This window comes from Microtus oregoni, unplaced genomic scaffold (assembly GCF_018167655.1).
Source record: "Microtus oregoni isolate MIOR12 unplaced genomic scaffold, Mior012 000002F_ref0000024, whole genome shotgun sequence".
NCBI lineage: Eukaryota > Metazoa > Chordata > Mammalia > Rodentia > Cricetidae > Microtus > Microtus oregoni.
In genome coordinates this window covers 59,702,908-59,716,821 of record NW_024543061.1, presented here as the reverse complement: position 1 = coordinate 59,716,821, position 13,914 = coordinate 59,702,908, and the positions used below count along the sequence as shown (strand labels likewise).

Sequence of the window (13,914 nt, the reverse complement as noted above, 5' to 3'; positions counted from 1 at the left end):
ACAGAGAAGAGTAAGACCTGCCTTCCAGGAGTTCAGAATATAAGGCATGCAGGATTCAGAAAGAAGGAAGACTCCCTGATAGAATGGCAAGGCTGTGAAGGAGGTAGACCACTCTGAGGGTCCTGAGGCTGGACAAGGAACCAGAGAACAGATGCCCATACTTTGGGAAAACATCATTGGTCGCTTTGGATATTGAACTAAAGTGTGCTTTAGTGTCTTAGCAAGCCCAGGAAATCACTGTGGCACCCAGAGTGTCCTTCCTCATAGTGTCTGGTGGCTGTGGGATGTAGATTTAGGCATCATTGAGGACGATACACTGCTGGCAGCCTTTCCATCTGTAAGTCAGTGGTTCCCAACATGGTGCTCAGACTAGGATATCACTCTTCTCTGCTCATACGCTCCCCACAAGGTCAGGACACTAGTCCATTGCTTTCAGAGGTTGTTTGAACACATGCAGATGGTTTGCTGTCTAACCTGGTGTTGGGATCTGTTGTTTTTTTCCTACCTAGATGAGGCTCTTAACTGTTTCGGCTGCCTGGGGAGTTTTCCTCAAAGAATGAGTCAGTGCCCAGGGCTGGGGCAGTATTCAGCTTGCTCCTTACTCTGTGACCTGTGCAATGGACACTCATGTTCCAGGCAGCATAGGTCATCAAGTGCAGCCACGCACTGAGCTATTGCCTTGAAGACATGCACGGACACCAGAAACACGGAGCGGAAAGCACTGTGGCTTTTCTGACTGGCACGTCCTCTTGGACAGAAAATGACCTCTCTTGGTACTTGTGGAAACCTTCTAGTGTTTAGATCCATAGGGCTTGTCCTGAGGAGGAGGTACACATGATGTGGAAATTAACTTGGATCAGAGAGGCCTTGGGAAGTTCACGGTGGAGGTATTGCCTACCCTTACCCCCACATCCCCAAGGAAGAGATAGTGGGTGGTTTGAAGGTAGAAGGCAGAGGTCCTGTCACCCAGTTAGATGCTAGGGTCAGAAAAGTCTTTGGTATTTTCCTTGTAGTATTCCCTTTGTTGGGTCTGGCTCGAATAAAAAGCTCTGTCTCAGGTCTGGGGGGGTCCTGAAAACTGCCTGACTTTGGGCTCAAGGAGCCAGGCTGTCTCACCTTCTTTAGGAAAGCTACAGAGCTCCCGCTGTAACAGCCCCAAGACCTGTGCTGTGTGCCTCTCCAGATAACGGTGATAGCAAGCTGGGTCCCTTTTCGGTGTGAGTAGATCTGCTCCCAGATTGGAGACAATGACCGTGCCATTCCAGTGTCACCCCACTTAGGAGACGGCCACCAGTGTGTGCTCTCCAGCCAGTCAGCCTGACAGTATGTAACCTGGGATAAAGAGGGCAGCTGGGGGGTGCTTTCCACTGCAGTTCCTGATGAACTTGTCACGTGTGACCCTTAGGCTAATCAAGAACCCAAGGGAACCTCTAAGGCGAAAAGGGCTGTTTTGGGGGGAAAATCCAGAAGTCGGGCTAATGGCCTCCTCCAGCTTCCTTAGAGCAGGTTGGCAACACTGAACCTGGGTATGGGCTCCAGTGGGGGTGGGGGTGGCACACTGCAGGACAGTGCCCGAGCGCTGTGTCTGCTTGCCTGTTTTCTGGTGAGGATCTCTCATTGTCAGCAGCTTTTCCTGCTCACCCCACTCTCACTAAACATGACAGAAGCACTTAGAGGCAAAGGGACAGCCGCTTCTGGCCTGTGTTAACACAAAGTAATGGGGAAAACCACAAAACAATGCTCATTGCCCCAGACCCAGGTTACCCCTAGAACCCCTCTCTTGGCAGGTGCCTAGCACCCCAGCTGGGGTTGCTCTCCACACAGTTCCTTTACTACACCCTCAAGTCCAGTGCACCCTCTTCTTGCACATCCCACAGCAAGCACTTGGTGAATGCAGACACCAGACTCCTGCGCAGGTCCCATGTTACAGGGGCGTGTGCAGGCCCTGGCATGGTGAAGCCTAGTGGCTGGGTACATGGCTCCCTTGCTTGCCCTTCCCTCCCTGGTACTCTTTCATTTCTCCTGCATTTCTCCTGCTTGTCTTGACTGCTTTGCCTTCCTCTTCCCAGCATGAAGACATACTTCTAGTGCCCCGTTCTGGTTTCCTTTGCACTCCTAGCTCAGCAGATTATGACTGGTTAAGGAAGGGCCCTGGGAACAGCACCCATCTAAAGATGACTGCCCCGCCTCTGCTAGCCACCACTGCCCCTTACCTGGATACTTCACTCTGCTTTGCAACTATTCCACGACCAGGAAGGCTTTAACAGCTGTGTTCATCATTCTGACAATGACCATTCCTGGGGCGGGGGAGGGGATACCTATTGTTATCACAGGGTCATTTGGACCCCGGACTTCCTTCCTGCTACACCTCTCCCTCTGCTGTCAGTGATGCCTCCATGCAAAGTCCACGCAGCTCTGCCTGACCTGGCCCCATCCAGCTGTCTTCTCTACTTCCTGCCTTCCACTTCTTATTTTCCCTACAATTGCATCTCCCACCCTTTGCTTATCATTGCTTTTTATGCCTATGCTCCCTGCAGTTAAGGACTTCGTATTTACAGTATAAAACCTAGCAGGTCTTATGTTCATGAATCCCGCTCAAACATTCCCTGAGTACCTATCAAACACAAAGCCCTACTCCTGACACTTGGGATTCTCCAGTGACTTAAACAAACCAAGGCCACCTGTGCTCATAAAACCGACACTCTAGCCAGACATCGAATACCCAGTGTGACACGTAAGGAGCCCACACAGCCGTAAAGTGATAAATGCTGTGGAAAAACTAGAGCAAGGCGTGTGGGAACGGGGATGCTCAACAGATTGTTAAATTGGATTTCACTGCGACGTGGACGTGTGTGGGAACTCTTCCTCACTGACTCAGCTCAAGCCAGTGAGCCACAGGCACTTTTTTTTTACACAATATCTCTCACCATAAAACAGCAAGCTGTTTGGAGCAGGCAGGTCTGAGTGCCTCTCCATCTTTAGTCCTATCACACCGAGAACAGTGCATCTATAACTCAATTCAGGCCCCACGGTAGAAATCAAATTGAGGCAGCAGTTATCAGATTTTCCTATCCTTAGGAAGATCACTTGGGATGACCATGACTGCAGTCATAATGCAGATGTACTAACTGTACTGAGCTCCTAGGCCACACAACAAGACCCATAAATCTACTGTCGTTGAGCCCAGTGTAGTGGAGATACACAATTATGTAGTGTCGTAGGGCCCAGGGTAGTGGAGATACACAATTATGTAGTGTCATAGGACCCAGTGTAGAGGAGATACACAATTATGTAGTGTTGTAGGGCCCAGGGTAGTGGAGATACACAATTATGTAGTGTCGTAGGGCCCAGGGTAGTGGAGATACACAATTATGTAGTGTCGTAGGGCCCAGGGTAGTGGAGATACACAATTATGTAGTGTCATAGGACCCAGTGTAGAGGAGATACACAATTATGTAGTGTCGTAGGGCCCAGGGTAGTGGAGATGCACAATTATGTAGTGTCGTAGGGCCCAGTGTAGAGAAGATACGCAATTATGTAGTGTCGTAGGACCCAGTGTAGAGAAGATACACAATTATGTAGTGTCGTAGGACCCAGTGTAGTGGAGATACACAATTATGTAGTGTCGTAGGACCCAGTGTAGTGGAGATATGCAATTATGTAGTGTCATAGGACCCAGTGTAGAGAAGATACGCAATTATGTAGTGTCGTAGGACCCAGTGTAGAGAAGATACGCAATTATGTAGTGTCGTAGGACCCAGTGTAGAGAAGATACACAATTATGTAGTGTCGTAGGACCCAGTGCAGAGGAAATACACAAGTATGTCCTTCCATATGCAATTGGTAGCATGAAAACAATGGTATGGGTGAGGGGCCCACAAGCTCCGTCCTGTAGCCCACATCCAGTTAACCTGTAGTGCTTGGAAGAGCGGGCTGCCACCTCCAGAGCTCCAGGAAGATGGAGTGTGAGCACTTCTGAATGAGCACCTAATGGTGCTGGTACTGAAGGCCACCCTTCAAAAGCTGCTGATGGTAGTCAGTCGGGAATCTGGTACCTTAGAGTCTAGAGTTTATAAGCTGGGTTCACAAAAGACAACCTTGGGGCTCATTTTCAGTAAACCGGAAGTAACGCGTGTTTAATGCTCGGAAAACATCGGAAGAAATAGATTTGAGGATCTGAGGCAGAATATATGTCCTTTTTGATAGACACACTGTGACTTGTATTCGCGCTCCCTTCTGCCAGAAATTTAGGGGGCATCTGGCAACCACCTCTAGGAGCTGGAGGGAGAGGGTGGAAGTCAGCGGACAGGGAAGTCTGAAGAGGTTTCTCACAGCGAACCCCCACAGCCCAAAGGAGCCTGTTCTGTCTCCCATTGCCTCCGATTCCTGACAGCATTTGTGACTTGCCATGAAATGACTCCATCAGCCCATCAGTTGCAGCCTAGGTACCTCTTTCAACTAGGCTGTGGTGTCAGGGGCAAGGCCCCTTCTCCAACACGTAAGCCAGGGAGGGTACTGTTTGTGAAGCACCAAGGTTGCGCCCTCTAGGCTCCAGGAAAGACGATCACTTTCTTGTATGATGTAAGCTTCAGTCTCCAGCCCGGTCAATAAAGCTGGCCCTTTTCACAGCCATCTTTAGGGTACATCTTAAGATTTAATGGCCACAGAAGCCCAAATAAGCTAAGCCCATTCTAAAATGAAAAACAAATGTTTTGTGAGGTGACCCACCTTCAGGAAGAAAAAGCACTGGGGAACAATTTCTTTTCCAGAAGATAAACAGTAAGAAAAGTCAAGCAAGATCCCTCTACCTCTGGGACCCTGCACAGGTCCTTACAGCTCAGGCAAGATCCTCTCGCCATCCCCAGACCCTGCAGATCCTTCTAGCTCAGGCAAGATCCTCCCACCCCCCACCCCCTCCAAGACCCTGCAGGTCCTTATAGCTCAGGTCAAAGTTGTAGGGAAAGAATTTGAGTAGGGATGAAACCAAATATAATGGCAGATCCTGACCCTCTTACCGAAAGCCAGGGTCTGCCCTCTGCTTCCTGTGGGTCTGCTCACACTCCCTGCCTGTCTGTCTCGCCCTGTCCTTTGCTTGCTCTGTCCTAACTCTCCTTCATCTTTCCAGATGCAAGACGCTATGGGCTATGAGTTGCCCTGGGTGTATTTTGTCAGTCTGGTCATCTTTGGATCCTTTTTCGTTCTAAATCTGGTTCTCGGTGTTCTGAGCGGGTAAGCTGACCATTTCTGTGTCCTCTGTACAAGGCAGCCGAGCAAGGTCCCAGGTTCCACTGCGTTCAATGCAGAATCCTCAGAGACAGGACCCTAACAGGCCCAGGAAAACAGGAAAACAAAATTCTCCATGCAAGCACAGATTCTGACCATTGGCTGCATAGGCGGTTTGGCCTCTGAGTTGCACATTGAGGATCCCGGGTCCCACGCTGCTCAGATCAGCGCTGGGGAGCCGGTGGCTGGCACTTGGCCGTGCTCGGTTGCTGTGTGTGCCTGACTAACTATCATTCCATTCTTCCAGGTCAATGATGCTGTAGGAAGGGACTGGCCCTGGATCTATTTTGTTACACTAATCATCATAGGGTCCTTTTTTGTACTTAACTTGGTTCTCGGTGTTCTTAGCGGGTAAGCAGGACCAAGGAAATGGTCTTGATTTTTCCATTCATTTTTATTTATTCTTTCTGCTATTCCTGGCACTCTTCTGTTTCTGGCTCTGATGAACCTGGGAGAAAGGGTCACTCAGGAGCCTTGAAGTGAAGGTCTCTGGCCTGACTATGAAGAGGGTCAGATGCACAGGAGTTAACCCATTGGTATGGGTTGTGGGTCCTGGCGAAGAGACTCCCAGTCCCACCCCTATCCCAACATACACACCAACATCCCCAGCCCCAGTAGCTGCTCAGACAGTCAGCTGCTTCCCTTGTGTCCTGCTCACTCAAATGGAGGAGAAGCACAAACCCTTGAGAGGGGAGGACTTCACAGCAGGAATCTGTAAGAAGGTTCTCAAACACACACAACACTCACAGTGCCCTTGAAAATAAACACGGGCCTGATATCCTGAGCCAGTTATTATATGCAGGCAAACAATACAGACTTGAAATCACTTTTATTGAGTGAACAGGCCAGAGAAGGAAGTTTGGGTTTTGGCCCAGCATTGTCAAAAACAAGACCAGCCAAAACTCTGTGACTGTGTGTGTGTGTGTGTGTGTGTGTGTGAGAGAGAGAGAGAGAGAGAGAGAGAGAGAGAGAGAGAGAGAATTACATATATATGCAAACAAATACTAATTCTCATTTCAAGGCCAAGCAGCCCATCACTAATCTTTACCTTTCTGAATGCAAAAGAAATGGAACTGTGTAAAGCCACAGGTTGTTATGAGGTTATAAATGAGGCATAATTTTTCTTTAAATTATTAATTTAGCTAGATGGCCACACATAAACCTACCTGTTTTCAGCCCTTGCTAAGATGCAATTAGAAGTGAAAACAATGGCTCATGGCAGGGGTATCAAGTGACCCCAAGCATGGCCACCTTCTCATCAGAGAGACCTGGGGTGTTTCCTCAGCCACCTATTTTTCACTAGCTCATGTCAGCCATGCCAAGACCTGACACCTAAATGCTCCTGGTGACCCTCTGGCCCTCTAATAGGGGACCTTCCTACTGACTTTGTAGTAGGGGGAGGCAGCGGGCGATCTATTTCTGCTCTGCTTGGACAGGCCAGCTGCTTTCATAGTCTTCTCAGGCACCTAGGGACTTCCTGTTTTTGCAGACTGAGCAGTGAGTGCTCTGTCTCCCACCGGGGCCAGGGCATGGGGTTCATTCTAGAATGGAGTGAGGAACCTATTCCTTCCTTACCCTCCCATGGCCCTGGATGGCATCTTGCCTTCTGCTGAGGTGAGACCACATAGGAGAGCAAGGTGAGAGGGAGATGGAGTGGTATACAAGCTCCTAGTTAGCTGCCTGGAGGGGGCAGGGGGGCTCATTTTTCTCTTCCAACACAAGAAAATGGCCTGTTGTTTATACGTGAATCTCACAGACAGCATTGGAAAAAAAATCAAACTCATTATCCCCTTTGAAGACAGAAACTTGGCTAGTGTAGCTCTGTATTTGCTGGATGTATAATATCTGGCAACTTCGTCTTTTTAAACCTTCATTTCCCATGTCAAAAAAAAAAAGGAGATAACATCAACTCTTAGGTGGTTGTCACTGGAGAATGAACAGGGATGGCCATGTAGAATACTTAGCACGAGGACTAGTTTGTGGTCAGTGGCGGTGCTGAAACTGCAGTGGTTGCTTTGACTTCTATTTTAAAATGAGTAACATGAGCCAAGCGATGCCACTTTCCTGGCAGTCAGCAGACCTGGGCCTGGAGTCTTCGTTTGGCCCCTATTTTCTTATGCCTGCATTGAATGAGCCTAGTTTTAGCATAGTTCAGAGCTCTACGCCAAAAAAAAAAAAAAAAAATCATTTTCCTCCCTCAGATGTTAGGAACCAAATCTCAGCATGTAAAACTCCTCCAGGAATCCAATATGGAGAATGAGGACTAGATTCCAAAGGCTCCTTCTTCAGCTCACAGCCATTGCCACCTCCATCCCCAAAGGAATAACCAACCTGCTGGTGTCAAAGGAGCTGCTACTGCTGGTGCTGCTGAAGGCCTGGTTGCTTTGAAATTACAACTTGGTCTCATTTAGGTCAAATGGGATAGATGTGCAGAACCCACAATTCTGATGCTTACTTGTTTTCAGAACACTTGATTGACATGGGACAGGAATACAGAGGCACTTTTAACCTTTGTGTCTGTGATCCAGAGTTCAATTGGTCTGTTCGGGAACCTTCTGGTACCCGGCCATTCTCAAAGTTCCAGCATGCTTCTGGCAGCTCCAGAAGCATTCATGGACTCTTTTCCCAGCCAGGCAGGTGTCTATAAGCTACTGGCTACCCCTTCTGGATTTTTGTCAAGAGCTAGTTTCTCCAAATGTGTTGCCTCTAACCTGTACAGTGACAAACCTGGGAACAACCTCCTGTTGGTTGACCACACTGACGATAGTTTGAAGTTGGCATCTTGATTAATCCAGACAACAGTGTAATAATTAACAACAAATATGCAGAGGAACACCCGCTCATTCAACGATTAGACTTTAATTAAATCAACCTTCCAGAATATTCACAGTCTTAGAGCCCATGAACTGCACCATTCCAAGGACAGCACAAACAGTCTTCCCCACACTGTGCCAAGGTCTGTGCTCTGAACATTTCATATATTAAATTACTGAGTAACCTTGACAACTCCTTGACCTGGATGCTCTTCGTGTTTCCATTTCACAAAAGAAATGAATGAGGTTTAGATAAGGAAGCCACATCCCTTCTAATAATGGGGAAAATTCGAGGACAAAGTGTTAGGCCAGAACATTGTTGGTCCATAGTCTCTTCCTTTATTGTCCATGCTACTCCTGCCCTCCCCAGCTACAGGAGGAAGTAGGGTGCTAAAGGCCAGACACTAAAAAGGTAAACAGGTGAAGACGATCAAAGCAGAAACAGTCTACAGGCTTCTGCACACAGCCAGGGGACAGAAAAGGCCCAAGCTGAAAAATGCTACCTGGCTGGCCCAGATTGGAAGCTCTGTAGAACTTGATGGGCTCTGAGAGCCAAGGCAATTGTGACCGAAGGGTTGGGGTGTGAATCCTCTATCCGTCATTAGTAATCCTCTTTCACAGCCCAGTGAAGTAACTCACCTCATAAACTGTGTCCTTTAGCCAGCAAAGAAAGGCTAAAGTGTGCCCTGTGTGTTCCGCTCAGGATAAGGTTGGCATTCCAGATGGTTTTTATTATAAGGGTAGAAATCCCAAGATTTTGGTTACCTGAGGACTCTGCATCCTTTAGATGCAACCCTCACATATCCAGAAAGGCATCTTTCTAATGAGGCCACATAGTGTGAAGAGAACATTCGTCTCTTGGACTCATTTCAGAAATCTCCCGGGTTATGTAGTGACCCTCATATCCGCCCTATGCAAGGCACAGGACTGGCGTCAGGACAGGTAGTGACTGGATTAGAAACACACTCTCTTCCAGACATTGCAGCCCCCCAGCCTATTAGAACACAAACAACAGTGACAGTCAGGCTTTGGAAACTGCACTTGAAGCTGTGGGGAGGGGAGTGGAAGCCTGTTCTCTGAAATCTGGGCCTTCCCATGTGTCTGTACCAAGGATCTCTTACCTGAGTAACTGCCCCCATCCTTTTCCACATCAGGAGACAAGCTTGTCTCTTGCTTGAAAAAGCAGAGTCCCTGAAGGGTGGGAGAGTTACAGCCTGAAAGTATTCCTGGAATATGATGCCACTGTCAAGACAGAAGGCCCAAAGCGAGAAGGAGGCCAGCAGCGCTCTGATAGGAGCAAGAGAGGTGGCCACACAAAATTAGGTTCTCGCTGTTCAGTGGTTATGTTCCCTCAGCTCACGGTGGACAATGTACTAGTGAATACTGGATCGCCAATGCAAAGTACAGAGCTAGATTCCTGCTAGTGAGTATCTGGCTACGTTTGGCCACCCGTTAAAACATAGCCCTACATGTGTTTCTGTCCACGCCTTAGTAACCTATTCGTCAACATTAGACTCACAGCCATCGGCAGTGGAACTCGTGCCTGAATGGGCTCATCTAACACACATTTTCTCTGTAAGACATGTCACAGCCTTCTTGCTCATCAGAGCTGTGCTTGGGGCCTTTTCAACATTAAAATCTCTGATAAACAGCACAAAATACACAAACAGAGGCGATATGGCACTAAATAGACTGACCCTAAAGAAATTTGCTTACGTCATGACAACTGAATTAGGAAGAGCACCTTACCTTCTCTGACCTCAACAGGAAAGGTGTGACTCTTTTTTTTTTTTTTTGCTATTACATGCACATCTGCCGACACATGACTGAACATGCCATGAACATTGATTAGGGAGTTGTGAACAAACCTTAGCAAACCCAGAAATAGTCAAGTTGCTGTTATCTATTCAGTATTGATTTTCAAAGGGCCTCGTGGCCCATGTCATTAGAACCAACCACACACTGTTGTGTGTTTTACCGGACCGAGCACCGACCACCTCTCCTCCCATGTTTTATCTTGGCCATTTCTAGTGACAGATACATTCCTGCCTTGTCACAAATCCCACAGTAGTAACTGATGGTCTTGCTGGCTCTGGCCCCTCAGCTGGGCACAGCCTGTCAGGCTGGGGTTTCATGTCTTCATCAGCTCAGGCTCCAGAGCAGGCATATGGCCAGCATCCAGGAGAGGAAAGTGACAGGGGCTGTCACCAGTGCATCACCACCACGTGCAGCCTGGAGTTCCATGCAGCCACAATCTGACTGCCCGGATTTTGATAGTGCCTGCCCATGGTACTCTTAAAGCCCCAATGATGCCTTGCTGCTCGGGCCACATCTCTCTCCTTCCACCAGTGTGTCCTTCTTTTACAGGAGCAAAGCAGGCAAGTCTTGTGGAAACATGCAGCCACCCTGGTCCCCTTTGGTCCCTGTGGCTGTTTTTTTAGGTTTCCCGTGGCTCCAGAGGTGGAGACTATGAACTTCCACTCTGAGGGCAGATACTGTGAAATAGGACCAAGACCACTTCCTAACTTCAGCTGAATGTGACGCTTGTTCTTCCAAGGCTTTAAGAGGGATGATGGGCAACTTAAAAACCAGAGATGGAACGCTCTGAAGTCGTCCAGAACTAAAGGACTCCCTTAGTGATTTTACTCAAACCCACTTTAGGACAAATGGGCAAAGAAGAGCACATGGGCACAGCAGAAAGGTTTCAGGAGATGATCCTCTAGGTGCCAGGTTTTTAGTTTATTGTGTCTTTCCATGCGGAGGGGGTAGGCACTCTGAAACTGTTGTCTCTAGAGAGCGAGGTTAAGGTAAAGGAGATTTCAACATATGTAAGGCAAGAAGGGGCTGGCATCTTTCCATGACCACCCCAAAAGCAAAAGCAGGGCAAGCCAAGCCAAGCCAGATCCTACCTTCACCGTGATCTGTCAATCCAGCGCCTCTTCCCTGGCATACAACTTTCTGGGAAGGAAGTAAAAGTGCCCACTGGTTGGCAGGCAGCCCAAGAGATAGCAAATTCAATCCAATTATAATTGGAGTCAATCAGATTTGAGAAGAAAATTCAATCCGAAGCAGAGCCTTGTGAAGGAGGTAGTTAAGAAGATTCTTTAGCTCAAGAGCCCCCGATTCTCCTAATGAAAACCTTCCCAAGGCTCCTCCCAGGTCTCAACTCTGTTTCACCACAATGGCGAGAGTGCTAAAGCCCGAGCTCGGAAATACCAGGAATGGAATGTGAACACTAGGCAGGTGGCATGAGGTGACAGAGCCTCCCCTGTATGACACCGGGCTTCACTGAGCCTTTTGTCCCTTGAAGTTGTTGGTGACATTGTTACTTCCAAGGCGCCTTTCCTCTGTGGCACCGAGCTCTGTAGGCTGGGTCTCCTGCCGGTTGTCCTGAATCAGGCTCTTCCAGAGAAGAGAGGTGGGAACCGTGGCCCAGGGCTGAGTCAAGACACCAGAGAAGTCACATGCACACCCCTTTGCCCACCCTGCCACCATTTGCAATAGGGCAAAACCCAAGCAAACCAAACTCTCCTGCCACCCACGGAAAGAAGGGGCTCATACCTGCCTTGGAGCTGGCTTGTTTGTCATTGCCTCTGCTCCACGTGAATTCCGAGTTAGAGAAAAGAAGGCCTATGTCAGAGACAACTGAGGAGAGAATGTTCTCTATGGTTCGTTCTTCCAGCAAGTCCCAGGCAAATTACAACATCTCATGATTATTGCTTTAAACTGCAACATTAACTTTGAAACCATCTTTGTTTTACATATTTTTTCTATCCTGGATAGATTGCTTTAACCTAGATGGCAGGCCACAGGGTATTTTCTTGTGTTTGGAATCTTTATGGGTAGCCATGTGGGTTGAACTCCCTCCAGGCATGCTAAGAACAGTAGAGTGAACTGTAGCCATGAAAATAGAGATTGAAGAAGTCAAACCCTCTGGTCCCCTAGACAATGGGGTACTGGTAAATCTTTACTACCCTTCTGTGGGGAAACACCCTGATCAATTACATACACTGGCCAGTTTTTATGATGTAAATATCCTGAATTTAGCTGTTATCATACTATCAAGGAGACATCGCTGAAGCCAGAGCTGGGGAAAAAAAAAAAAACACATTATTGCTCTGAGACCCAGTACAAGTAAGTGGGCTCTGTCATCACTGGGTCCTAATAATCTGTGTCATTTGAAGATGCGTTGTCATTTTTTTAAAGGTATGACCTAATCCTGGGTGACACGTGTTTCCTAGTTGTAGAGAGCGTTAGTGTGACCGTTTGGAAGGGGTCTCCAGGCTTTTTTGTGATCTAGAAAGTGAATGAACATCCCTCATCCCCTGAGATTTTCCTGGCCTGTGTCAAGAGCATGCTCTCAGTGCTCCCCCTCTTGTGGGAGTGAAGACAGAAGTGGGTGCTGGAGATAGCTGTCGGTAGAAAGGGGGTGATTTGCACAGGGTTTGCCACACTGAGAATTAATACCTCCTTGTCTCTCCTTCTCTCCATCTTTCCTCCCGGGTGGCCCTCTGTGCTGCCCTGTGTACCCACTCCCCTCCCTCTCACACCAGAGAGTTTTCCAAAGAGAGGGAGAAAGCCAAAGCTCGGGGTGATTTCCAGAAGCTTCGAGAAAAGCAGCAGCTAGAAGAAGATCTGAAAGGCTACCTGGATTGGATCACCCAAGCAGAAGACATTGACCCTGAGAACGAGGATGAGGGCATGGATGAAGACAAGCCCCGAAACAGTGAGCAGCTATCTTCTCTTTGAGTGGGGTCTGGGAGTTGGGAAGGGCAGTGAGCCAGAAGAAGGTGTTTCACACCAACCTTTCTTTCTAGCCCATAGCTGATGTGCTTGGAGGAATAGTCTTCTCAGTGATTGCTGTCATTTGCTACTCATAGGCATTAGTCAGAAGGGAAATAACTGCTATTAATGTAGAAATCTCACATTCCATTTAGAAGTTTTGTGTAAGGAGTGTAAAACTTACCTCTCCTGTGGGCTCTGTCCCTTAAGGTGGGTGGGGCAGACATCCTGTCCTCGGGAACAGTTTCCACTAGCCAGCTTCTTGGGAAGTTGTGTACCTGGACAGGATTCCCTCTGCACTGGCAGAGGCCTTCCAGGTTCCCCCCAGATTTCTCTAGAGGAACAGAGTGAGCATCCTCATTGGGTCGGTAAGTTATAGTCAAGGATCCGAGGAAGTGCTCCTGGGAAGGCTGGAGCAAACACGGAGGAATTCCACAGGATCCACTGAGAGTATGAACACCTAGCCAAATCTCTTCCACCAGGTTTTCTCATAGCAGATTGCTGGAGAAACTAGAGCAGGATAAAAATGGGAACAACAGGTGACTGTAAATGTTTAAGATAACAAATCATGGGAAATCAGACTTAAATCTGATTAGCCCAGCCCTTTTCCAAGTGGGATCCCTGCATTAATGGTGGCAGCTGGAACTTAGAAATGCAAACTCTCGGGTTCCTTCCCAAACCCACTGACGAAGGAGCCAGGGGATGAGTCAACCAAAGACTGTGGTGCCTGGTGAGTCTTAGAACCTTTGGGTTAGCTCTAACTACTGTATATTATAATAGATCTTTCTTTGGACCACCAGCTCCCAATTAATGACACAGAGATTTTTTATTAATTATGAATGCTTGGCTTAGACTAGTTCCCAACCAGCTCTTAAAACTTAATTTAACTTAAATTAACCATTTTATAGTAATCTATGTTCTGCCACGTGGCTCATCGCCTCTCCTCAGTACCAATGTCCAATGTCCCCTGTGCCTGGCTGGAGAATCTCCTGCCTCAGATTCTTTCCCAGAGTTCATATCTCGGCCCGGAAGTCCC

The 13,914-nt window shown here is 48.0% G+C and overlaps 1 protein-coding gene across 11 annotated transcripts in view; it reads left to right on the top strand.

Moving 5' to 3' along the window:
- The window catches only part of Cacna1c (calcium voltage-gated channel subunit alpha1 C), a 665,087-nt gene that overhangs the window by 492,605 nt on the left and 158,568 nt on the right, over positions 1-13,914 (top strand). For all 11 annotated transcript variants that reach the window (XM_041642573.1, XM_041642544.1, XM_041642566.1 and 8 more), the window contains 2 exons: positions 5,126-5,229; positions 12,650-12,822. In XM_041642573.1, coding sequence (XP_041498507.1) covers positions 5,126-5,229; positions 12,650-12,822 — 277 coding nt within the window. The remainder of the gene's footprint in view (positions 1-5,125; positions 5,230-12,649; positions 12,823-13,914) is intronic.